The sequence below is a fragment of the Alosa sapidissima genome, chromosome 11, assembly GCF_018492685.1.
Source record: "Alosa sapidissima isolate fAloSap1 chromosome 11, fAloSap1.pri, whole genome shotgun sequence".
NCBI classification, from domain to species: Eukaryota; Metazoa; Chordata; class Actinopteri; order Clupeiformes; family Clupeidae; genus Alosa; species Alosa sapidissima.
This window is the reverse complement of record NC_055967.1, coordinates 29,416,225-29,442,713: the sequence shown is the minus strand read 5'-3', so window position 1 is coordinate 29,442,713 and position 26,489 is coordinate 29,416,225. Positions and strand designations below refer to the sequence as shown.

Here is a 26,489-nt window from a genome sequence, read left to right as displayed (position 1 = left end):
GTTGGTGAATGAGATCTATCAATGCTTGATATTTCAATAGTTTGGAATAGTAGCAAGTGTCCATATACAGGTCAAAACAACAGCCCACCTCAACGATAAATACAGATTTCATAGCCTCATTTACAATTGCAATGTCACATGTGTTTGTAATATTTTTTAAATAGTCACTGTCAGATGTGTTATGATGGAACCAGTTAAGTTTTACAGTGTTGTGCTTGTAAATCTTGCTGTCATGTCTATAGTTTATCTTTTGCAAATCCTTTGCAACCAGATCGACCAGATGGTCGTCTCTGGCCACATACAGTCCTTTGTAGTTGTAGCATCCGTTTAGTATGTGAGCAACGGTTTCATTTTCTTGCTGAGTTGGGTGTAATATACAGTAGGGTTCGTGCTTTGATCGGTACCATGTTGCCAGATTGTACCTAGTTGGGAGACACTGTAGTCACACACACACACACACACACACACACACACACACACACACACACACACACTCACACACACACACACACACACACACACACACACACACACAATTATATACAGCAGAAAAGTTTTAAATGTTTTAGCTCTATTTTGCTCCATATGAGTGCATTTGTGTGTGTGTGTGTGTGTGTGTGTGTGTGTGTGTGTGTGTGTGCATTTAATAGTATGCTAGTATGTGTTTGCAAGCAAAACAAAGACACCCATATGGATGTTTGTACTTTCGTTTTCCCGCCCATATTCCAGGAAGCGTCAGTTTTGTGTGAGAGTCGTATGAAACAGTGACACAGGGAACAACTGCTGCATTCAGCTTTTTATTTGAGCTTAGCATAGGGAAGTTGGGGAATGTCAGCAGGCAAAGTTGTAAAGGTCACTTCCTTCTGTAAAGGCAAGCATTTTATTCCTATACACACACACAACACACACACACACACATACACACGTGCGTGCGCACGTACCTTGTTAGGTTGAATGATTAACCCAAGAGATAAAGAGAAAGACGAAAGAGACAGAGTGCCACAGTTAAGACGGGAAGGGGGCGCATGAAAGAGTGTCAGGAAGAACTAAGAAAAGGACAACAGACAGGAGAGAAGTGTGAGTGTGGTGTCAGTGTTCTGGAGTGTGGTGTCAGTGTTCTGGAGTGTGAGTGAGGTGTCAGTGTTCTGGAGTGTGGTGTCAGTGTTCTGGAGTGTGAGTGAGGTGTCAGTGTTCTGGAGTGTGGTGTCAGTGTTCTGCCACTGATATTGTACTGCACTGTTAAGGCTCAAGATGGAAGAAGACAGCAGACAAGGCAAAAAGATTGAGCTCAATGATGGGAGACTCATGCCACTGCTTGGACTGGGGACATGGAAGGGATCAGTACGTACACACTCTCTCTCTCTCTAACACACACACACACACACACACACACACACACACACACACACACACACACACACACACACACACACACACACACACACACGTTCACTCATACACATACAAACACACAGTATATGTACTGTATCTGTCTCTCTCTCGTTCTCTGTCTCACACACAGACAAGCACGCTTTGCATTATGTCTCTGCCTTTTATCTGTTCCTGCTTCAAACTGCATTTGAATAGTTTTGCAGTTGTAGTAGTAGTGCACCTGCTAACTTATATATTGTCACTATTCCACATTTACAGTATTGCAACTAATTGCAACTAATCTTTCGAAATTATGAATGTAAATTAATTGTGATATGCATGTGATTGAAATTGCATCTCCTGTCATTCAATCTTATCTAGAAGGTAATGTGATATTCTTCATTCATCATTCATCAGAAAGTTACTGATCAGATTTGCCAAGCTGCAGCAGAGGCGGCCATTGCGGCCGGTTACCGTCACCTGGACACAGCCTTCAGTTACCAAAACGAAGTCGAACTGGGCAAAGCCATCCAGAACAAGATCAGTCAAGGCGTCATCCGCCGAGAAGACATGTTCATCACCAGTAAGGTGGGGCAGCAACACAAGGCCTTTTAGATGCTACCTAGCAACACAAGCTAATGTAGTGTTACTATAGCTGTGGCTCCATAGGTTTCACAGATGAGCCAGCGTAAGGTTGAATATTAGTTACAGAATCTTTTATCTTCTCTTCTCAATAGCTGTGGTGCACACACCACGCCCCAGGTGACATCCCTCTATGTCTTAACAAGACACTGAGTGATCTACAGACGGACTATGTGGACCTGTACCTTGTGCACTTTCCTGTGGCCCTGAAGGTACCAAAAACACGCACACGCACGCACACACACACACACACACACACACACACACACACACACACACACACACACACACACAGAGCATGTGCAATACACATAAACACACACACACAAACACACAAACACAAGCACACACACACACAGAGATACACACTCAAGTTCAAATTCAAGTGTAACCATTATGGAATCAAAACAACGCAATAATATTTTGTACCCGTGAAAAGATATTCACATGTGTAATTGAATTTTGAAGCTGTATAAAACAATTTGTGCTTGTGCACGGAAGGGCCAGCAAGTCGGTGCGCAGCGCTGATTGGCTAGTCAGTAGGCGATGTGCTGATTGGCTCATCAGAAACGCCGACAAAACACTGCCAAAATTCGTGTCTGTAAAAAAGTTGTGTAGCTTTGTACATCCAGTGTTGCACACAAACGATGGATGTCATGTCACACTTTTTGTCACACATGTTTTTGTGCACAAAAAAAATTCCACAGCTACAAAACGGTTCTACACATGTGCAAATCATATCCTCGAAGACCATTTTGCGCATGCACAAAATATTTCTACAAGTACAAAGTTTCCGTGCACAAGCACAAATTGTTTTACAATTGTTTTACAGCTGCAAAACTCTATTACACATGTGAATATCTTTTCTCGGGTACCAAAATATTATTGCCGTTGTTTTGATTCCATAAACCATATCCATACCTCCAATACTTGGACAGAGCTGATACTTACTGGAAGTAGCATCCTCTATAGTTAAGAGTAAACTAGAAAGAAAACCGCACACAGGGATGGATTACTGCACGGGCCTACCGGGCCCAGGCCCAGGGGCCCAAGGGGTCAGGGGGCCCTGAAGCCCAAGCCTTTGCATGGAATCATTGCCTCAATATCAACAAATGTATGTAGGCTATGTAGGCTATGAATCTGATTGAATTTAGTTTTGGCCATCCCCAAAATGCACCAGAATACAGGAAATCACATAAGTATAAGTATGTATAAGTATATATACTTTTTTGATCCCATGAGGGAAATTTGGTTTCTGCATTTAACCCAATCGGTGAATTAGTGAAACACACTCAGCACACAGTGAACACACAGTGAGATGAAGCACACACTAATCCCGGCGCAGTGAGCTGCCTGCTTCAACGGCGGCGCTCGGGGAGCAGTGAGGGGTTAGGTGCCTTGCTCAAGGGCACTTCAGCCGCGGCCCACTGGTCGGGGCTCGAACCGGCAACCGTCCGGTTACAAGTCCAGAGTGCTAAGTAGTGGGCCACGGCTGCCCACATCAAACAAATTAAAAAATTTCTGGGGGAGAACCCCCAAACCCCCCCCTCCCACATATATGACAATAAGTGGGGGGCCCTTAATACATCTGGGCCCAGGGGCCCGAAAGTTCATAATCCGCCCATGACCGCACATGTCAAGACCAACCTAGTCTTTAAAGGGTCAAGACTGAGTCGAGACCGAGACCGTTGGTTTTTAAATGCAGCCGAGACCGAGTCAAGACCAAGTCTTTGAGGAGGCAAGACTGAGTCAAGACCGAGTCTTTAAGGAGTCAAGACATCGAGACAGACCAAAAAAAAGAGTAGATATTCATGATTTACTTACATTTAACATCACCCAAGTATTATATTCAACAGTTAAATTCCCAGAGGGTAGAATGGAGATTGTTGGCTATAGGAGCAGTATAGCACATTTGTCTACCAAACTTCTTTTCTGAACAATACTAGGAACTCAGCTTGAGTCAAAATGTTGTATGGCATGATGTCAATATTTCATTAAAGTTGAAGGTGTTGAATTGTGGTTCAAGTGACCAAATTTAATAATTGCAGATTGCTCACTCATCTCGTCAATTATTAAAACCAGAGGCACGCATAAGAATGACAGATTATGTCAAAACCGTACGTGAGGCTACTTCAACCCTTTCCAGAATAACTGCTGTGCCGTTTGGACAAAGATTGTATCTCTTAAAACCTTTGCACTGCACAACATAGCACCATGGGATATAATTTAATGCCAGTCAATATTATAATTTTTATTAAAATAAGAATATCTGTAATGGTGGATATTTTAGAATATACTATGAAATATACACAATTGCAAAAAAAATGGGGGGGAAGGCTTTCAATTCCGAGACAAGACCGAGTAAGCAAAAAATGGTCTCGAGACTGGACTCAAGACCAAGACCAGAATCGAGTACTACAACTCTAATAATGGGATGACAGGTCAGAATATTTCCAGGAATCTCTGACCTCCCATGTCTCTTTTCTACAGAGAGTGGATGACGAACTCTTCCCCATGAAGGACGGAGAGATGCTCACAGCTGATATTGACTACATAGATGTGTGGAAGGTCAGACCCTTACTGTAACTTACTGGAGAACACATTAGGACGTCTTTAAATTTTTAAAATAGACCTGTAATAATCTAATTCCCCCTTGAGTCCTTTTTTCAATTTTTTTTTTAATCTGTGGAAAGGGCCCGTTATTTTGAATTAAGATTCCGGAATGTTCTGATCTGCAATCTACTGATCTGTCAAGCTCCAGACAAGTGAATGTGTGTGTCTTCATCCAACCAACGCATCCGTGTTTCTTGTGTATACATGTTATACTAGATTGGTATGGTGTGAGTGTGTGTTCCTCTATCTCTATGTACTTGTTGTGTCTTTAAGGTGATTTGTATAAATGTGAATTTTCCATGTGTCTGTTGTATATTCCATCTGGTTTAGTGTCAATGCGTGTTGGTGTGCTCCATGTCAAGCGTATGTCACTCCATGTCTGTGGGTGTGTTGTGTGTTGTTGTCATGTTTATGAGTCAACGTTGTTCCATGTCTGTGTGTTTGTTTTGTATTTTGGTGTGTTTTGTGTGTGAATATTTGTTGTGTGTGTTTGTCTGAAAGGGAATGGAAGCTCTGCAGGTCTCTGGGAAAGTGAGGAGCATAGGAGTGTCCAACTTCTCGGCTTTGCAGCTGGAGAGACTGCTGTCCATGGCAAAGGTCCCCCCTGCTGTCAATCAGGTGCATCTACCGCTCCTCTATACAGTCCAAATCCAGTTAAATGCATTCATGTTCAACTCAGTTTGGCAACCCTATATCCCTCCATCAAAAGACTGACATCATCATCATGTCTTAATTAATATACATTGCTTGACACATCTTTTAGAATTGATTTGACATACCATTGGAGTGACATGGCAACTTGTCAAAATGATGTTATGACAGCATAAGATAGCCTACCATCCATGTACATGCCATGATGTCTTCTATAGCTGGAGTGAATGTATTCAAGAATCAACAGTACAAAGTATACAACTGAGGACAAGGAAGACCTACTAAATTATTGTGGGGCACACAAAAGGCAAATGTGACTACATGAACACTAACTACACACTGACATGTGCATATGGAACTACAAAAACACAGACACATTTGCACCTGTCTGGTTTGGGAAAATGCAAATTCAGAAAGTTTGCATTCAGACATTTTCAAAAACATTGTGCAAAAACATTGCTTTTGCCTGTTAGTGAAAGTGAGGATGAGATGAGATGAGACAGAGAGAGAGAGAGAGAAAGAGAGAGAGAGAGGACACATTCAAGGCTGGAAGACACCAGGATCCAGCTGAGATTGACCACATCAGTCTGAGACACCAGCACACATTTAATCTGATATGAGACAAAATATACAGAGAAAGAGTAAAAGGTGCAATTCATCAATCATCTACAAATAACACATCTCCCTGCTAGACTCTTGAAGCAATGGCTGGAATTGTATATGACTTGGTACACACAACTTTGTTTTCAAGAGTCTAAAGAGCCAAGAGTATGTATGAACACAGGAGTTTTTTTGGGCACATAGACACACAGAGACGGAGCAAGACTGCTAGGAGAGCTGAATTCAACAAAAAGTGTATTGGGTTAAGAGAATCGGAGAATTATGGACTGCGGCTTTAAATCAGAGTGACTTTTATCTTCTCTGTCACTTGTCCTCCCATCCTGTGTAGGTGGAGTTGCATCCGTACCTGGTTCAAACTGACCTGATTGAGTACTGCCAATCTAAGAGAATTGCCCTCACCGCCTACAGTCCCTTTGGAAGCCCCGGGAGGCCACCAGACTGGTGAGTCATCACCTCAGCAAAACAATTATGTTACTGACTGACGGCCCTTTTGTTCAGTGTGCCCAGAGGTGTAACAGCCCGGCTTCATAAAGTACATGTCCTCCCATGTATTGGTTCTACCTGTGCACTTATTTCACTAATTAGCTTACCTACCTGGCTGCGGAGTTGTGCCAATTAGAATCAGCTGGTTTAATGAATGGTTGGAGTAAACATGTGGCAGGACTTTACGAGTTGAGTGTGCCTCATCACTCCACTTACCTGTTTGCTCAGTCATGTAAGTGGTGACTGATCCAGCTTTGTTGTGTCCTTTGGGTGGCTGGCTGACATGGATCATACCATACTTCATACCATTATGAAAATAAACAACCATTTCTCGCAGAAGTGACTGTCTAGTGATTTAGGGAACTAGCCAACTCAATAGGCTCATTTAGAAAGCATTTCAGTTGCTGATGGAGAATATCTTGTTAATTTGTAATGGTCTGTCATAAGATTTTTTCATTTTGTGTAACTCTCTCTTATAAACTTGAAATTTTCATATACAGTATCTGCTACCAACTGACATAAGTCTAATTGATTCATTGGCTGGCTTTCACTTTCTAGATGTTTCTGGATGTTTAAATGCCTCTGTCTCTCTTCCTTCTCTAGTCACCAGGGAGACGCTGATCCAGAGAAGCTTCTGGAGGATCCTGTAGTGGCAGACATAGCAACAAAGCATAGAAGAACCCCGGCACAAGTCAGAGTTCCTCTTCTCTCTTCTCCCTCCAGTAACTGCATAGCAATAAGATCATTAAAGGGACACCAGGCAACATTTTCGTGTTAATTACTCATCTTCGTAAGTCGGTATATGGTTAAATGACTCATTACAGGGCGAATGAAGACTCTCTCTCCCGCCCCTACTGCCTGTAGGAAGAATATCCCGCTTGCAAGTTCAATGTATCGTACCCGCCGACCGAAGCAGGATCAGTTTACATCCTGCATCCACAGCACAGAGGCAGGCTAACAAAATGCTAGCGATTGTTGCAAACGTGTGTATAATGGCAGAGCCGGCGAAGAAGCAGCGAAAACCCTTGACGGAAGATGCAAAGAAAAGGAAAAGAGCTTCAGACCGAGCGAGGGGAAGTTTCGTAGAGAAAAAGCATCAGGCTTGCCTGGTGTCCCTTTAAGTCCTGAAGTTGTTTTAGGGGCCCTAATTTAAATGATTGGCAAAGAGCAAAGTCACTCAATGAGCAAAGTGTCTTGTGTATGAACTAAAGCCATCATGTGGCGTGTGGGAGCATTGAGCTGATCCACCGATGTTCCAGCTTAGGAGCTTGCTAAATTAGCAAATTAAATTAGCAATAAGATTTTTAGACTTTGCACTTGGCCCACAATTTAAATTACGGACTTTGGAGTTATGACAATCAGGGATACTGCAAGTCAAACGCAGTGACTAACAATGACTGGATCATTGTAATCAGGCGGAACTGGAAGTCAATGAGTGAGACAGAGGCTGCTCAGTTGAAACAGTTCATGTGTGTCCATTATATGCTTTTGACCTGTCAGTTTACAGTGACCCCTTGAAAACAGAGATCCTCGGCCATCCTAAGTTCAAAATCTTCCTCTCTCGCTCTACGTCTCAGGTGCTGCTTCGGTATCACATCCAGCAGGGCATCTGTGTCATCCCGAAGAGCACCAAGCCCAATCACATCCTGGAAAACACCAAGGTCAGACCATACCTGCACCTCTGCAAAGACTTCATCTTTGTCCTCACTCAGAGTTTGAGGCACACTTTAACAACTGTGTGACTGTGTTTATAAATACTGCTTGAAAAGTGGATTAATGTTATAAAATATAATAACTATTGTTTGAATTATTATGATTTGAACTTGTGCAGATCTTTGACTTCACACTGGATGAGGAGGACATGAGTAGACTGAGAGGACTTAATAGAGGGTGGAAGGCCTGTGTCATTGATGCGTGAGTGTCTCTTTCTCTCAGACACACACACTCTCTCTCACACACTCTAATTTACCAAACACGCTTCAGGATCAGGGTCTGAAGCTCCAATGGTCTCCTGTGTACCCTATGTCTGGTTCCTTTCTGCTCACACTGAAGGATGAGCATTTTTCTGCTGTCTTTGCTACAGACATGCTTACATACACATATAATACATACACAAAAAATAAAAGGAACTAATCTTACTCTATAACTGTATTAGGCTATGTTTAGACTAGGTGTATTGTTCGTAACGCCCGGCGTCCATTTTACATTATCATGCTATGGAGTAGACCGTGTTTTCAAAAAAGTCCTCAGCTTCTTTTAAAAATGTGATCAAATGAGTCTTTTTCTGCAGCTTCAGTTTTTAAAGTTGAAAAATGTTCAACTTCTAGCAGAGAAACGCTCTACGTCACGCTGTTTTTGACAGCTGACCAATCACAAGCGGATAACCGAAAAAGACACTTCCGGCTGCTTTTTGGAACAAAAACGATGGCAGATTTTTAAAAAACTGAAAAAGCGGTCTGCACAATTTTTCTTGTAAGAAAAAGTAGTCAAATCTGAACATACCCTTATTTAAAGATATACTATGCAGTTTCAGGTAATTTTGGTGACTGTAGAGTGTAGAGCACCCCCTAGAGTTGTATTTTACTCTGCCATTGTAAATAGTCTACTTCTCGTGGCTTGTTCCCCCGATACACAATGAAAATGTTTTTGTTATTGAGGCGAAGGATTAACAACAGGCCAAACTATCTCCAAAGAGCCACCAGTATATCTACTGACAAGGTAATGTTTCACAATTCTCGCGAGAAGTCGTCAGGCCGACTATTCTTGAAGTTGCCTGGCTGGTTCTCTTGTTAGCGACTCGCTACGGCTATACTGTATGGCTATGCTAAGTGAACGATTCCCCTATTACAAGTTCGTTTACCATCAAATTGGCTTTGTAAAGGTTATATTAAGGTGAAAATCTTGCATAGTGTACCTTTAACTAAAGATTAAGTTACCACTGAGTGTTGAGATACTAAGAACTGTGATTTCACCTGCTAGGCTGAAGTCTCACCCATTCTACCCTTTCAACTGAGATCTGCTGTCTGCTGACTACCTGACCATTGATCTGCAGGACTGTTTGCTGCTGCCACTATCGGATTTTGAAATCTTCAATCAGGGCAATTAGACTGATTTGTATTTTGTGTGAATTGTTTACATACATTGTGTCTACGGTATGTGATGTGAATGTGACATTTTCTGAATCCTACTGTTGATGAATGAAAAATGAAAAATGAATTTGTTGCAAAGAGCTGTACATGTCCTCATTTGCCCCAATCTGTTCAAATTAGCACTAAAGTAATGAAAGTGATTATGACGAAAAGAGATTATATTTATTGATACTCTGAATTAAACAACATTATAAACCTCCCAGTTGGAACCCAGGAACATTACAAAACACCGTCCAAGGTCAATATTTAACAAACCAATGGCAATGACTAATCGTAGTTATTTTTAAAGCAAACACAATCTGAAGTCCGAACTGCACATGAAAAGGATAACCTCAGTCCATCCAGTTGTGTTCCTATGTGAGGGGTCTCCTACTGACCCTCCCCCTGCTGTGTCCAGATCTGCCCTGGGGTTGGGAGGACAGGGGCGAAGGTAAGGCTGTGACGGGGCACACACACGCCGTTGCGCCAGCAATGTGCTTGGGCAGATCGTGCCCCCTGGCCCAGTAGCCGGTGTCCGGGTGGAAGACCTGCGTGGTGTGGGAGAAGGCCAGCGTGTCCCAGCTGTACCCGCCCAGCACGTAGATGCGTCCCTCCCACACGGCCACGGCCGCCTCGCTGCTGGCCCTCAGGAGGGGAGTCACGCGCGTCCACTGCTCGCTGCGTGGCTCGAACGCCTCCACGTCCAGGATGTCGAAGCGCTCGATGCTGTCCTGGTGGTCGTTGCTGCCACCCAGCGCGTAGAGGCGCTCGCCCAGTGCTGCCATGCAGTGCCAGCCGCGGGCCATGAGCATGGGCGGCCGCTCCGTCCACGCGTCACTCTGTCCGCCGCCAGTCTGCGGGTCGTAGCTCAGGAAGTCACGGCGGTAGGGGCCGATCTGCATGTCATGGCCACCAGAGATATAGACTAAACCACTGTGCACAGACCCTGCGTGGCCATAGGTCAACCTGCAGAGACAGAAAGAGAGAGAGGGAGGGAGAGAGAGAGACAGACAGACAGAGCTGATGAGAGCGCCACGGCTGACCGTATCAACATCCTCACTGTCCTATCCATGCAGAAAGTATGACATCCAATAATATCCATACATCCAATGGAATATTCAGTCAAATCCATGTATATAATATCACAGAAATAGGACAATGCAATTGTCAGTGCCACAGGAACACTGGATCGAGGTGAAATCCTCACTTTGGCAGGTCAGCCACAAACTCCCAGTAGTCCTCGGCAGGATGGTACACTTCCACAGAGGACAGGGCTCCGGAATCATTCCTCCCCCCGACGGCTATCAGACAGTCCACCACAGCACCCAGGTAGAAGTCCACACGCCTAAGGTTCATGGAGGCCGCCTGGACAGGTTACAAGATGGGGTCAAAACAATGGGGTAAGACTGGTGGGAGTAGTGTCTGGTGTATGGAGAACTTTCAAACGGTTTTGTGTCCATATTCAAAATTGTTTGACTTAAACAATAACCTTTAGTCAAGTGTTCAAGCTTGTTTGCTGAGAACCACGTGAATCAGACGTGTAAAAGTCCAGCTTCAGAGAGTAAAAGTCCTGCCACATTTTTGTTCCAAGCATTCACTTCACTTGATTCTAATCAGCATAGCTCTTAAGCTTATAGATATTAGAAAGCTATATACCACACTGGGCTCCAGAACGTACGTAAATAGCGCCGCCATCTTGGTGGGGGCAACAATCACTGGAGGCCAATGGAGAAACATGTGTCTCTGATTTGAAATCTGACAGGTGTCTCTGCCAACAAGTGTTGCCCATAGACAGTACGGTATTGCACCCAGCAATATGGCGGCATCTTTTACGTATGCCACCTAATATAACTCAACGGACAATGCGGTATCTAGCTTTCTAATATCTATGTCTTAAACCAGGTAGATCAGGTATTTAGTGAAATCACCTGTGTTAAGCGCACAGGTAGAACCGATACTGTACATGGCAGGACTTTTACATCTCTGCACCTACTCATACTGCTTGTGTGTTTTCACAAACATTTGCAGTGAACTCAAGGCTACAGAAAAATAGTTTGGAAACTTACCAGAACCATTGTTTATTATTTTGAATGCACCTAAGATGGATATTTCAGACTCCTCAGAGTTATTGATATATAGAAGGATATCAAGCAAGTGAGAAACACACTACATTCCATCTTAATTCTTTCACACAAACATACAGGTATTTGTGGGCATTAATCACTCCCAGGATGTATTTCTGTAGTCTATCCAAAGTAAAGTCCATGTTTCGAAAAAAGTTAACTGATGGTCAAATCAACCAAAAATCCGACATTGTTTGCACCTCCATGTGGTCTGTGACCTAAGTTTGTGTGAAAGAATGCTAGGCCTAAGGATGATCAAAGCTTAACCCTACTTGCATAATACTGTTTTATGAGTGAACATCTCATATTGATACTGGGACACAGGGCCTTCTTCAGCATCTGGCCAATAAGGAGTACAAGGACAGAAACCCAAAGGCAAGGATCCAAACACTGACTGCAGGACCCACCTGAATCCAGGTGTTGCAGCGGGGGTCGTAGCGGTACAGCAGGTTACTGGCTGTGTCGCCCCCGTTGTCCCGCACCGTGCTCCCCCCAGCGGTGAACATGAACCCCCCCAGCACGGCCACGCTGTGATGGCTCCTCTGGGCAGGCAGGTGCGTCTCCACCTCCCATCCGCCCCGCTCTCCCCTGTCCTCCTGCTCGTAGCGCCACACCTCGGCGCTCAGCTCGTCGCCCCTCTCAGACACCTCGCCCCCGACCAGCAGGAGGCACTCTGTGGCCCCCCGGAGCTGGGAGCGCGGGGTCTGGAGCAGGGGCTGGGCACTGATGCGGGCCTGGTAGTTCAGGGCCTCCTCCAGCAGGGGCTCACAGTCGGCCTCCGGGGGCAGCAGAGAGCGCACCGCTGGTAAGGCCCACTCGGCCAGCGCGGCTGCGGGCATGAGCGGGAAGCGCACGTGGGCCAGCAGCCGACGGGCATGTTCCGTCCGCTCGGGCCCGTGGGCAAGCCAGCGGAGGGCGGCGCGCAGCATCGCCTGCTCGCTCTGCTGCTGCACGCGCTCGGCCGACAGGTAGGCGGCCATCTTGGAGGCCGGCACGTGACTCAGGAAGTGTGGGGAGACTGAGAGCGAGGCGAAGCGTTCCAGCACAAAGCGGTCCACGAACGCTTCCAGGCGCTCCAGACTGTAGAGCAGAGCCAGCTTCTGCAGGTAGAGGAAGTTATCAGCTGTCACCTGCGCCTCCAGGAACTGGCAGCAGAAGTCCACAGCGTGCCACACCTGTAGCAGGTGCGCTGTCTCCAGCACGTGCTCGATGTTGCCGTCATCCAGCAGCAGCTCACCGCTGTACAGGAAGTCCACCAGCGCCCTCAGGCCCTCGTAGGACGCGCCCACCAGCTCCACCTCTTTTTGCTGTGCCTCCCGCATGCTCAGGGTGAACATGGCCTGCAAAGAGAGGGATGACAAGGAGCTAAACTCCAACTAGCATCACAACAAATATGGTGACTTAGTTATTAGAAGGTGAAAGTGATGATGGAGCAACTTTCGGAGCTATTCTTTCACACAAACTTACGTCACAGACCACTTGGAGGTGCAAACAATATCGGATTTTTGGTTGACCATCAGTTAACTTAGAAACAGGCACTTTACTTTGGATAGACAATACATCATAGGAGTGATTAATGGCAAAAAACATACGGGCGTTTAAGGGCGTTTTTGGGAGGTAACCAGGTATGCCATGCTGTTGGAGGTGCAAACAAACGCTGCATCGCCACTGAGATCACAAGGGTTATAAAAGTATTTTGTTGTGTTTAGTTGTATAATGAAAGCAGTTTTTATAGCTATCCATGTGTGTTCACTTCTGGTTTCTTGCTGTCAATTAACTATAATGGGCTATTTGACGTCTTTAGAACACTGAGCATATCGGAGGTGTCAAATGTATGTCTAGATTTTTTGACTGTTTCGAAGTTAAAGTGTATATGTCAGGTTAAAAAACATTTTTGACAAATGAAGAGACATGAAGCAAGATAGTAGTGAGTAGTGTTTTTTCTTGAAAAATCAACTTTAAATACAAGAAGAACAATATTTACAGTTATTACACGGCTCTTCACAAGACAAGTATAACACTCTATTGGCTTGAATGGGATTTCCCAAAGTTCTACGGTAAAATATATTTATGTAATTAGGCTACCGCTGCAAACATATAATTACCGCTGTCAATGGCAACGGGTTTTGTGCTTCTGATACATCTTCCATATCACTAAGCAAGGACTGGAACTTCATTCAAAAGAGAAAGCAGACGGTTGATCAGCTGTGTTCTAAAGAAAATTTGATTCAAGTTCAGCGTGTGTTGATGCAAACTATTTGTTTCTCAGCAAATGCCACAATGAACGGTAACAAATAGGCTAGGCTATGTAGGCTAAAGTCATATCGGGGGAGTTTATTATTTCGTTTTGGCAAGTAGCCATGTAATAAGCGGGATAATGTATAGAACGCCGGTCATTACTGGGAAAATAAGTCCCTTCAGGGCGGAACAAGACCATCACTGTGTCTGGAATGTTCATAAATTCAAATAACTGTACATTTTGTTCTATTGTATTTAAAGTTGATTTTTCAAGAAAAACACTAGGCTACTCACTACTATCATGCTTCATGTCCCTTTACTTCATTTGTCAAAAATGTTTTTTAACCTGACTCTTTAACTGATCGTGGTCTGTGACTTAAGTTTGTGTGAAAGAATAAAGGGAGTAGATGGTTTTACATGCCGCTAGACACTGGAATATGACAAATCCATAACAGTGGTGAAAACAACCTCTTCATTCATTCCTCAAAAAACAATTCGTTTTTCAGCACGAAAGCCAGTAGCCTACCTGGAAGTATGGACTGGAGACGGCAAGCAGGGCTCGGTGCGCGGGGACCTTCTGCTCATCTGCCACCAGCACCACGTCACACAGCTGCCCATGCTGGCGCTGTTCATTCAGGCCATGGAGCAGGCAACTGGCCCGCTCTTCCCAGCGATAAACCAGGCGCCCGGGTGAAAAACGCTGCATGACATTGACACATAAGACAACTAACCCCAATGCAATGACATGGCCTTACATGATAAGCTTGAAAATGCAAAACATCACAGCGGTTTTTAAAATGATAAAGCCTATAGGCACCAACCTTGGATGATTCACCTATCCCAGGCTGGCGAGACGTTTGACTCGGCCCCTCCATGTCCCCAATCTGGAATATCGGACAAAGCAACATTAGAGATGGGGGAAGTCATTTTTTTGTAGGCTACGCTGCCGTGAAGTTAACACGAACACCATTTTCTTCCATCGAGTGCCGCCTCCTACGAAAAGGTCAAATAGCCTAGTTAAGACATAGGCCTACCATCTAAATGCCTCAATGTTCTGCTCGAAGAAACACAACAAACGTCACTGTCAATAGTTCTCTCTTCTCCTGACCGATCATTATGCAAACCAGTAGCCTACAACTTTTGTTTGTCGCTTTTGCCTCCATATACACATTATCAACAGTAGCATATCTTCTGTAAATCCATTAGGCCTACCAGAACGTCATCTGCTGTTGGAAGACATAGCCGAATCATTGATTTTTTAGTAGGCTAAACAAAATATCTAGACTAGCCTACATGTTGTTGTGGAACAACCACTCTTCTTCTATGTTAAATTCTATTTACTCAATCTAAAGGAATTCCTACAGCGCCCTCAAGAGTGTAGGAATATAGATGGACCAAAGGCAATTCTGACATTCATCAGGTGAGCTCACTTGCATCATATCATGAGTCTTGCAAAAAAACACACACTTACATCATCACTGTCATCACCTCACATACACACAGCACATTGTCTTCAGGATCGTCTCCAACACACATCCTCTACATACTTACAGCACACTGCCCCCACCTACCCACACACACACTACACACACACACACATAGTCACTGCTCCACTCCCCTCCCGCCCACACACATATCTTCACTGTCATCACTCACATACATCATACATACAGTACTGTGCTTGCAATAGTAAGTCCCTTCACCATACTTGCAGTACACTGCCCCCCCCCCCCCCCTCCCCTACATACACAGCACATTATTTCATCAGGAAGCTTCTACAACACACATCCCCAACATACTTACAGCACACTGCCCCCCCCCCCCCCCCCCCCAATACACAGCACATTGTCTCATGAGGAAGCTTCTCCAAAACACATATTGCACACTGCCCTCTCCCCACATACACAGCACACTATCCCATCTCCCTTGTCATCCCCCAAACACACACACCAAGACCCCTGGCAGTTGGGTTAGCCCCTTGAGCCGTGGATCTGCCTAAGGTTTCTTCCTTTGTGAGGGAGTTTTTCCTTGCCCCTGTTGCTCTTGGGTGCTCCTTGTTGGTGCCCCCCCCCCCCCCCAATCCCAATCATCCCCCACCTTTCTTATGCAGCCCTTGCCACTTAATCTACTAAACCCCTCTTCTACTGCACTCGCCCCCCCCCCCCCCCCCCCATAAATGCACAAATAGGCTGACAACACATAATTTCACTGCATTTCTTACATCCAGTAACTATATGCATGTGACAATAAACTTCCTTGTATCCTTCATTTATGAGGCCAGTAACACTCAGTAGCAACAGTATGGGAATTTGAACAGATGTGCGTGCCATTGAGAACAATACAACCATGTGTTGCCACCTGTTGTCCCTGGCTAAAAGTAAAAATAAAAAAACATATATTGTTCCTGTCCCTATACCTATAAATCTCCAGAAAGATATATTATGAGTAGCCTAGCCTAAGCAAAATATGGAGACACTATAAATCTGTGAACAAGTTGGTGGTGGGGGTGGGATGTTTACATGTTTTTACTTTTTGGAGTAGGCCTACCCAAACACATAACAGTGCTGTCCTCAGCATAATAACTGAGTGAAACGTGCACATGATGTATGGATTTACGCTATCTATTTATAGAATAGGCTGTTTTACATCATTGAAATATTAAGAAGTCGACAGGTGTGAGGAGCATCAGAATATCTTTGGAGATTAATGTTAGGCTTGATGGGGTTCAATATAGACTTAATCTCCTAAAGACCACTAAGCCTTATGCATAGCCTACTGATGCATCCCTGCATCTGGCACAGTGGGGAATGTAGGCACTAAATGTATGGGGCAGTCAGAACAGCAAAATGTTTCTCCCCATGCAGTGTGGCTTAATCTTTCACTTTCTTTTTATTCCTTGGATCACCTTAGGGAGGGACCTTAGCTGTGTATTTAGGCTGAGTGACTTTGATGAATCATCAATAGCCTACTTGGCAAAACAAAGGATAGAGAGAGAGAAAGAGAAAGAGAGAGAGATTTGATGTGAATGTGGGACACAGTGGCTTTGATTTTGACAAGATTTGAAAGTTTATCAGTTCTATATTGCTAGAGTGGAGTTAAGTGGAAACATCAAGATAAGATAACCTGTCATAATGTAATGACACCACAAACATGAATAGGCAACAGAACTTTTGTTCTAGCAATTCATCACCCTTGTTGGCCTATTAGGCCTATCATCTCCATATTTTGCCTTTTTATCTTCCTCAGACATTTGTCTGAGAGAAAGAGAGAGAGAGAGAGAGAGAGAGAGAAATAACACGACCTCTACTGCATTATGGCATACTGCAACAAAACCAAAAATGCGCACATATGCTGCTCCTCTCGTGCACCTGCGGCGGGAGGGCTGGGCTCGGCTTGGTTAAATAACATCTCATTTATTTACCCTGTTGTTGCTTCGCGACAATACCTTGCAAGGTGGCTAAAGGGTTAGTTATTACCTGTAAATCACAGTCTAAATGGCGTAACCATAAATGTTACAACGGCATTGTTCTCACGAACAAAAAGACATAACGGTTTACGATCCACAAGATGGCAGGGCAGTTCAGTGAAATGCAACAGCAGACCTGGGTGGACTTAATTTGGCTAAGTTCCCCCATTGGCCATTAGGAGGTGAGCCCCGCAACAGGGAAACTCGCCTCTTTCAGCGCTAACCTGATTGACAAACATCACCAACGCCCATAAACTGGCAATAGGAAATGAATCGGGCTGTGAGAGGAATCGCCTTTCCACCCTACTGAGAAAAGAGACACTCCGTCTAGTTCTCTGTAGCGACAGTGAGCGCTGCCTCGTTTGTCCAGCTCGGCTCCTCTCGGCGCTGTCCCTCTATTGTATAACTCGAGTCTAGTTCATTTGGGATCTAGGACTCATCTCTCCCTTCCTTTGGTCTTCCTTTACACTCGCTTGACTGCTTATCTCTCTCCTTTATCGTCCGTCAAAATGGCAACACGAATCGACAAAGAGGCTTGCAGGGAAGCTTACAATTTGGTCAGAGACGATAATACTGATATAAACTGGTAAGTAACGAGTTTTATGTCGGTTCATTGATTAGGATATTGAAGTTGGCGAGGCACTGGGAAATCGCGCCGCATCCCAATAGGAGGCAGCGGATTAGATGTTTTAAATGAAGATAAACCAGCGCATCGTTCGTGTAATCAGGACGCCCTTCCTTGCATCAGTTTTGACAATAAAACGATCAGGAAATCTAACCGTTAGTTGTTAGTACTGGAACATCAGCCAGCGGACCACTTATGATTTTCTTTGTCTGAATTATGTTGCCTGTCGGGGAGGCTGCACGCAAATGCAGCCTTGTAGACACGCTGGAAGAACCAAGTCTGATAAGAGTAGATTAATATAGTCCTTGTGGGGTTTCTGATCATTACAGAATGAAAAGCTACCATCATTTATTAGAAACACTTTAATTTGTATTTTTACGCATCGTTTCCTAGGGCGGCGTTTAAATATGACGGCCCTACCATTGTGCCAGCTGGACATGGGACCGATTACGAAGAATTCAAGAGCCACTGTACAGGTATGAACGTTTCCATTCATTGTGTGCTTGAATGTAGTCCCCTCTATTATGAATGTATTATGACTATAACATCATGAAGGCCTATGTGATAGGCTACCTGGTGCGCCAACGAGGCATATATGTCCTGTGGCATTGTTTGTTTGGGCTGAATGTAGACTATGAAAAGGTTGCTGACTCTTCATATAGCTAATTCTGAGGCTGTAAGGTTGTCTTGGGCGTTATCTAGGCTTGTCTAAATCACATCTTGAATGAGCATATAACCACTCTACAGTGGACGTTAACAATTTAGTCGCGTCCCATTGTTATTTTCTTGATTATAATGGTAACGCATCGCCTCGCTTGTTGCTTCATATAACATCTTTGATGGTTCTTCCTACTTGTGACGTCGCCTACCCTGATGCTAGTTAATCTTTTGAAACTCAGTCTACCATTGGTAGTGAGTTTCATCCAGACTGAACCGTGTGCAATCTTTTTTGCACGCAACGCGGAAGCAATAATTAGTTCCTGGTGAAGAAAAAAACTCGTTAGACAGCCGACTAATAGACCTGCCCTTGGTCGTGCAATCTCCTAACTGGCAACACCGAAAACATAATTCATGTCGTTCGCTTTATGTGATCTCCCGTGTCTTAACCACGGTGTATGGTCTTATCTGGATAATCGTCCCGTGTTGATCTGCATCGGACGGGCTTACTTCCAAACTTATCCCGAATGCGCACGTCATGGCCACATCCAAACATCTTCGACATTTTTGTCAAGAAACAAAAAACCTCCCTGGAGGTGACACAATGTGATGTCATCCCAGCTCCCCCACACTCTTGTCCCAACTTAGCGGTGTTAGGGCGTGGCAGATCTCACCAAAAAGAACATTGTTGCTTGCGGGAGTTGTAGTCTCCACTGCTCAATGCTTTCGCTGCAGGGCTTACATTCCAAAAGGAATGTTTTCTGTAAACTAACACCATCAAAGAAGCCATTGCCGCCATTCTTATCAGATGATCAGTGACTAAGAAGTCAGATGCTGGGCTACACACCATCCCTGGAAATTAGGCTCTGAACAACCTTCCCCCGCTCACCTGTTTGCTCATCCACCATGTAAAGATGCAACGGACACACGACTGTATTTGGCCTTAAAATTATCCACCATTATTTGCCACCAGCATTGATCATATAGCATTTTTAAAACTTTTTCATTTTAACCAAAGCAGATTCAAAACAGTGAGTGCACTGATTTGAGAGTCTTTATTGGTTGGCAGAGTTGATGATTCCAGAGTTTGCAAGCCTATGTGTGTCTGAGAGACAGACAAGATTACATCACAGCTCCCATCCCACACAGGCACCCCACCCTATTCAAGCCTGTGTGGATCTGACTAGTTCACTTGCTTGTGTACTATAGTCATATATATATATATATATCATGTGGTTGCACGTGACTTTCTGTTGTCAATATCCACATTGCCATTTTATGGTTAGCCATGACCAAAGTGTTACACTATGAGAAATAATAGAATAACTCAGAGGGTCATTGAGCGTGGTGGATTGCAGCCATCTCTTTTAATCAGTGCTGTACAACCCATGAGCTCAGTGGTGTGAGCAATCCTAGCCTAGGCCCACTTCATCTAGCAACAAAGGGCCCACCCTTATGTTGCCTGGGGATTGTTCTCTTTTTTTATGAGTTTGTAAAGCTTGGATTCAAGGAGTTCTCGCATTTCCACAGGCTTTCACTTTACTCTTGATGCCAGTGACCGCCTCCGAGTCGAGAAACACTGGTGTGTGTGTGTGTGTTGTACGAGTGTGTGTGTGTGTGTGTGTGTGTGTGTGTACGAGTGTGTGTACATATGTATTTTAATGTAAGCATTCTTTAAAGTTTTTTTTTCGCTGCATCATCATTGCCTCTGTGCACAGAGGTAAGAGTGCCAAGCAGATGCTGATTCAGCAGAAGTGGCTGGCGGAGTGTGTGTGTGTGTGTGTGTGTGTGTGTGTGTGTGTGTGTGTGTGGTAAATGGGTTGGGGAGGGGAAGAATTCTTTAGACATGGCTGCCCGAAGAGGAAGTTACAGCCTGGAAAAAGCAGGGGTCAAAGCGCCCAGAGTGCCTGTGAGACACCAGTCTGACAACCTGACACTGGCTCTCAGAGGAAACATCTCATTAACGTTAATGAGTTCTGCGACACGAGTCACTGACATGGCGACTGGGAAACACACACTCCTGAGTTTCTTTCAGTTTCTGAGACATGTTGTGATTGTGAACACTTAGTAATAAGTTGCAATGACATTTGGCTCCTCCCCCTCGTGAGATGTGTCATAATCATCTGTCACTGTTAACACTCTTTTCTTTCCTGGTCATGTTTCATTATTTGAGAAGGGAGTGACACCTACTGGCATTAGGTCCTGTTAATGAATGATGGAAATTTTAATATTTAATCACGAAGACAGACGCAACTCCTGATACGGTGTATGCTACTACTTGAGGCTGACTTTCAGTCGGCCTTAGCTAAGCATTGGTGTGTGCACTGTGGAGGTAAACAAGGTCGGTGTAGTATGGCGCAGGTCAGGTATGACGTTTGAGATGAGATATGTCTTAAGAGTTATGTGTTTGCTAAACAATTTAATTATTTATTATTTTATCATAGATACTAATGGTGTGTTGACTGTACTGATATAAATCACTGACAAATGAGGTGTGTGTGTGTGTGTGTGTGTGTGTGTGTGTGTGTGTGTGTGCCTGCCCATTAGACAGAATCAGAGTGCATGAGGATCACTATGCCACCATCAGTTGTACACTAATCTGGGTCTTTTGAAATGAGCGCACTGACCTAAATACCTTTCCTTTTCACCCTATTCTCACAGGTTGCCCTTGTCCTAGTCTTGGGCTGAGCCTCACGCTTTATTCTGTCACCAGCTAATAGAGGTCACACATATTTAGTCATCACATGGGCCATATATAAATGTATATACTTATTATTATTATTATTATTATTATTATTATTATTATTATTATTATTATTATTATTATTGTTATTATTGTTGTTGTTGTTAAATATATACTCTAATTCTATTTCTGGCAGAGGACAGTCATTGAGGAACTGATCACAGCAGCCGTGATTGTTGCTCACTTTGGTTATTGAAGTATATATATATTTATGTCTGCAGTTGAGGGATTTTTTTTTTTGGTTATGTAGACATAACAGTTCATGACCGCTGACAATCTGCTGTACAATAGTGGCAAGAACTGTGTAGGAAGGTAGTCCAACAGCAACAGGGTGACACTGAGAGAAGTGTATTTTTCTTGAAGAAATGCATCATCAAACAGCAGCAACCCATCCCATTGAGACCTTTCACACAAATGAGCCATTTGCTGCAAAGTGTTGCTTGGCAGAAGCACCAAACCATATGAAACCTCACGTACCACCCTATTTCCATTTAATGCAAATGTTTCGACCGCAGCACAACCACTGCCATTCATCACTTGCCCCTCACAGATTTTTCTCTCTTTCTCTTTGTGTTTTCTCGTTCTCCCTTCGTCCCTCCACTGGGCGCGTTCTTCCACAGACGATGGGCGGCTCTTCGGGTTTGTGCGGTTCACGACGGGCGACGCCATGAGCAAGCGGGCCAAGTTCACGCTGATCACCTGGATCGGGGAGAACGTCAGCGGACTGCAGCGTGCCAAAATCAGCACTGACAAGACACTGGTCAAAGACGTGGTCCAGGTATGTGTGTGTGTGTGTGTGTGTGTGTGTTTGTGTGTGTGTGTTTCCCCCTTTTCCGGTTGTCTCATTTGACATTCACACACTAAGGGCTGAGCACACAGTGGTGGATCACATAAGTAGTGCTTTTGTTTGCCCTTGAACCAGAAGCTGACACACCAATGCAAATATCTACTCCCACCTGTTCCACCACCTCTGTGGTTTGTGGCCAAAGGAAAACGGTCTTTGAACAGAAGCCCATCTCTCTCTGTCTCTGTTCCCCTCTGCAGTTTGAATAATTGATTTCTCCTGTTGACCATGTAGTGTTTTGTTTTGACCCACTGCCTGAATCCTTATACTGAATGATATGTAAACTGACTCCTCTATCTCTCTCTGCAGAACTTTGCAAAAGAGTTCATGATCAGCGAGCGCAAAGAACTAGAGGAGGATTACATCCGCAATGAGCTGAAGAAAGCAGGCGGGGCCAACTACGATGCGCAGGCAGAGTAAACCAATCAAGCACAAATGAGGGAACGGGGCGGGGCTTATCTCAGCTGGACCAGAGAGACAGGGAAGACGTCATCTCATTTCATACACCCTCATCTCTCTATCTTTCTTTCTTTCTTTCTTTCTTTCTTTCTTTCTTTCTAATCTCCCCCCCCCCAACACAGTCATTCTCTTACAAATGTATACATCACAACACATGCAATCTCAGTACACATTACAACATGCATGCATACACACACACACACACACACACACACACACACACACACACACACACACACACACTCTTACACAGTAACCCAGCCCCACACCCCTGTCTGTGTATGATCTGTGTCCTCCGCCGGTCCCCTCTCCAGAGCGGTCATGGTTGTGACTATCTGCTGTACCGTGCTTCATCTCACCCCTGTCCTAGCCACCGCCGGCTTCGCCTCGGCTCGCCTCCGGGCCTCCGTTGATCCGGGGAGTTTTTGTATGTCAACCCTAATTGGACCATCAAAAATAGGAAGTGAGCCTTTCCCGGCTCGTCATTGGACCAGTCTTTACCATCACTGTGGTCTTAGTGATTGATTATGCATACTTTTTTATTTTTTATTTTCTTCTGTTGTGTTCCGTTGTGGTTCAAAGACTCACCCTTGGTCAAAGGAGATCCTACCCCATATTCATTTTGTTTTGTTATTATTTTTATAGATTATGTACTCCCGTACCCCAACTGAACAGGCCACTGTGTTTACTGCCTTAATCTCCCATGGAGAGAGAGGTATCAATCATGGGAGGTGTGTGTGCGTGTGTGTGAGTGCAAAAGGGTGTGTTTGTGTGCGCAAAAGTGTGTGTGTGTGTGTGTGTGTGTGTGTGGACACTGCACTGTGATTGGCAGTACTCCGGGAGAGAACGTGATTTCTGTAACCCTGAGGTGCCTCTTGAGAAGGCGATGGTGCTGCCATTTAGCCTGATCTAGTAGGAGCTGCCATGTCTCTGGTGTAGCAATTTCATTTTATTTGGATTTCAACCCAAAAGGAATGTTTTTTCTTTTTTTTTTTTTTACATTTTTCTTTGGAATATTTGTTTTTCATAAGAATTCTAACTCTGGTTCATTATGTGGAGGGGGGAAAAAAGCCAGTGAGACGTGAGAAGCAAAAGGTTGATATAAAAAATTAATAACTGGACACCATCATTTCAAAATAAAAAAATGTTGTTTTTTCAAATATGCTTGTTTCTGTCTTTCTCACTGTCAGTAGTTTTTTTAAAAGTAAATTGTGTGGTTCTGTTTGTGTATATGTGTGTTTGTGTGTGCATGATTGTTTTGTGTGAGTGTGTGTGTGTGTGTGTGTGTATGTAAAGACGTAATCTCTCTCTCATTGACATGGTAAAGAGGGTCTCTGCACCAGGGAGGGGGGAGCTGGCTGAGGAGAAGACCTCAGTGCTGGGTGGTTGACGTAATGGGAGAGCTTCGGCATTGCTCCCCTCCAGGGCATACATGCTCACTGTCTCGAGAGGCTTATGGGAGTCCCATGTGTTGTCATGGTCACCACTACGGCCAGGCCTCGGCCAATCACAGGCTTACGAAGTGAGCTTGTTCTGCTCCAAAGCTTGTCAATAATGCTGCCCCCACCCACCCTTTTTCCCCCACCTTCTCCCCTCCCCACCCCAAAATCTCTCTCCCTTTGCCCCCCCTCCCTCACCCTTACCCAACTTGCTACTTCCTTTTATTTTTATTCCCCCCCCTATTGTTTACCTCTCTCCTCCCGCCTGTGCTCGCTCTCTCCCCTCGAGTCTCACACTGCCCTATAGTATCCCTCGCTGTCCACACTCTGGTTTAACAGATGTGATCCTGACAGCCTAATGACTTAATCTATAATCTATAAGCTCCTTGCCGACGGCTTTTATGAGTTTTGGTGACATGGGAGGGTAAACAGATGAGTGAGAAAATGCTGTCCAGAGAGTGCGACAACCGTCAAACATCAAAGACATGCGTACATACAGATCTTGATGGTTTAAATAAAGCAGCTTTATTTAGGTATAAATGGAATACATGCCTGTGTTTGTGCACTTTGGCAGTATAAAAAAAGTAGGTGTTTGTTTGTTTGTTTGTTTGTTTGTTTGTTTGCACACAGTCGATCAGTAGAAGCTGACTGGGGTGCTTGTAATCTCAGCCACAGATTTGAGGGGAAGGTAGCCAAGGTATGAAAAGCAGAAAAAAAACACTTGTGAATGCAACACCCAACACAACACAACCAAGCACAGCTTGCATTGCACCAATCTGTGGCTACAGATAGGGGGAGAGAGATGGTTTCACAATTGCCCCACCACAAACACCTCACCTTCTCTCTCCACAAGGCTGTTGCCATCTGAGGTGAGAGTTTGCGTGCCACCAGTGTGTGTGTTTGCACACTGAGCCGTGTTGCGTTCTGAGGAGATGAGAGCAGTGTTTGGTGTGTGGGGGTGGGGAGTCACAGGTGTTGCTGAGTGTCGGGGGACGGTATTAATTAGATTAATTACCTCAGAGGGTTTGATGCAAGGCCTCGGCAAGGAATAGGCAGGCTGTCGCCGCTGACTGACATGTCTGACTAAAGGGTGCGCGGGGGCCGCTCCTGACCGCCCTGTTCTCGGACAGCGGAAAGCAGATCAGCTAATCTCCCGCTTTACGGCTGCATGCTGAGAAGGCGAGCGAGAGAGACGCATGTCCTGACAGCTCCGAGGACTGAGCCAGAGGCAGCAACTTGTCTGCTTACTGCCTGTGTGTGTGTGTGTGTGTGCGGTTGTATGCCTCAATCAGAGTCTACTGTATTTGTGTGTGTGTATGTGGGGTTTGTGTTTTGTCTCATTGAGTGTGTACTGTATTTGTGTGTGTGTGTGTGTGTGTATGTGTGTGTTTGTGTGTTTCGTCTCATTGAGTGTGTACTGTATTTGTGTGTATGTGTGTGTGTGTGTGTTTGTGCGTTTCGTCTCATTGAGTGTTTACTGTATTTGTGTGTGTGTGTGTGTGTTTATGTGTCCCTGGGAGTTTGTACTCACACATGAAAGATGGTTGGTATGGTTCAAACTAAGATTCCCAAGGAAGTTCCTGCCAGCTATTCTGCTCAAATCCTTCCTGCATTCCAAAGGCCTCCCAGCCCAGCATATTTCATACCCCACACACATCTCTGCAGTCATGTGCCCATGTCCGTGTGTGTGTGTGTGTGTGTGTGTGTGTGTGTGTGTGTGTGTGTTTGAGTATGACTCTTCCAGTGTTCACAGCTTATAATGCTCATGTGCATTTGTTTTTCTCGTAGCCTTTTTTACTATCTCCAAATAGCTGACATATACTCAAATATCTTATTTAAGATGACATACTGAGTGACAAGACCCTCATATCATAGTCATTCATTTATCGTCCATTTTTTTGAAAATGCAGAGATTTCATGCTGGACAACATGCATTCCTCTCTGAGTGGGCTAATAGAGATGTAATGCAGCCATACGACTGTCATGACCCAGTAGTCAGCCAGTCAGCTGATGCCCTCTCTCCCTGGAGGCAAGCTCACACTTGGACGACCCCGCTAGCATACACACACCATACCTCCGTGTCTGCTTGTGAAAGCCTGCCATGATCCAGTCTCTAGGGGTAAAGATGTATACCTAAAAGAGAGAGAGAGAGAGATGTCTTTCCTTTCTCCTGAAACCCCCTCCATTTTAGATTTTATTCCACTAGTGGGGAAACTTTTGCGACACATTCTCTCTCCCCTCAGGGCAGGGAGGGGGTTGTTGGGGGTGGGTGGGGAGGGGGTGGTATTTGCTGAGCTGGGAACACGGGGTTCTCTGAGCTGGAGGGGTTATTTAGTAGATAGAGCCGCTGATGGGGTAGGGGCGCCAGGGAGGAGGGGGATGGGGT

At 44.7% G+C, this 26,489-nt stretch overlaps 3 protein-coding genes across 4 annotated transcripts; 2 read left to right on the top strand and 1 right to left on the bottom strand.

The window, feature by feature from the left end:
- The first annotated feature begins 964 nt into the window (after positions 1-964).
- On the top strand, positions 965-9,611 carry zgc:56622 (uncharacterized protein LOC326033 homolog). The gene is made up of 11 exons (XM_042110868.1): positions 965-1,077; positions 1,245-1,341; positions 1,789-1,959; positions 2,109-2,225; positions 4,504-4,581; positions 5,128-5,244; positions 6,227-6,339; positions 6,985-7,072; positions 7,959-8,042; positions 8,213-8,295; positions 9,361-9,611. Exons 2-11 carry the CDS (start codon positions 1,252-1,254, stop codon positions 9,392-9,394), a joined length of 975 nt encoding a protein of 324 aa, XP_041966802.1. The 5' UTR covers positions 965-1,077; positions 1,245-1,251; the 3' UTR covers positions 9,395-9,611.
- A 59-nt stretch (positions 9,612-9,670) lies between these two features.
- klhl36 (kelch-like family member 36) lies at positions 9,671-15,212 on the bottom strand. 2 transcript variants are annotated; one of them, XM_042110866.1, is made up of 6 exons: positions 15,083-15,212; positions 14,692-14,754; positions 14,397-14,570; positions 12,040-12,972; positions 10,717-10,874; positions 9,671-10,475 (listed from the first exon to the last, which is right to left on the bottom strand). In XM_042110866.1, the coding sequence occupies exons 1-6, from the start codon at positions 15,119-15,121 to the stop codon at positions 9,884-9,886; spliced, it is 1,959 nt and encodes a 652-aa protein (XP_041966800.1). In that variant the 5' UTR covers positions 15,122-15,212; the 3' UTR covers positions 9,671-9,883. The 2 variants fall into 2 exon arrangements, with proteins under 2 accessions (XP_041966800.1, XP_041966801.1); XM_042110867.1 differs by lacking the exon at positions 15,083-15,212 and adding an exon at positions 14,905-15,066.
- A 2,373-nt stretch (positions 15,213-17,585) lies between these two features.
- On the top strand, positions 17,586-23,824 carry cotl1 (coactosin-like F-actin binding protein 1). Its single transcript, XM_042110799.1, has 4 exons — positions 17,586-17,922; positions 18,355-18,437; positions 21,982-22,139; positions 22,515-23,824. The coding sequence occupies exons 1-4, from the start codon at positions 17,846-17,848 to the stop codon at positions 22,623-22,625; spliced, it is 429 nt and encodes a 142-aa protein (XP_041966733.1). The 5' UTR covers positions 17,586-17,845; the 3' UTR covers positions 22,626-23,824.
- The last annotated feature ends 2,665 nt before the right edge of the window (positions 23,825-26,489 follow it).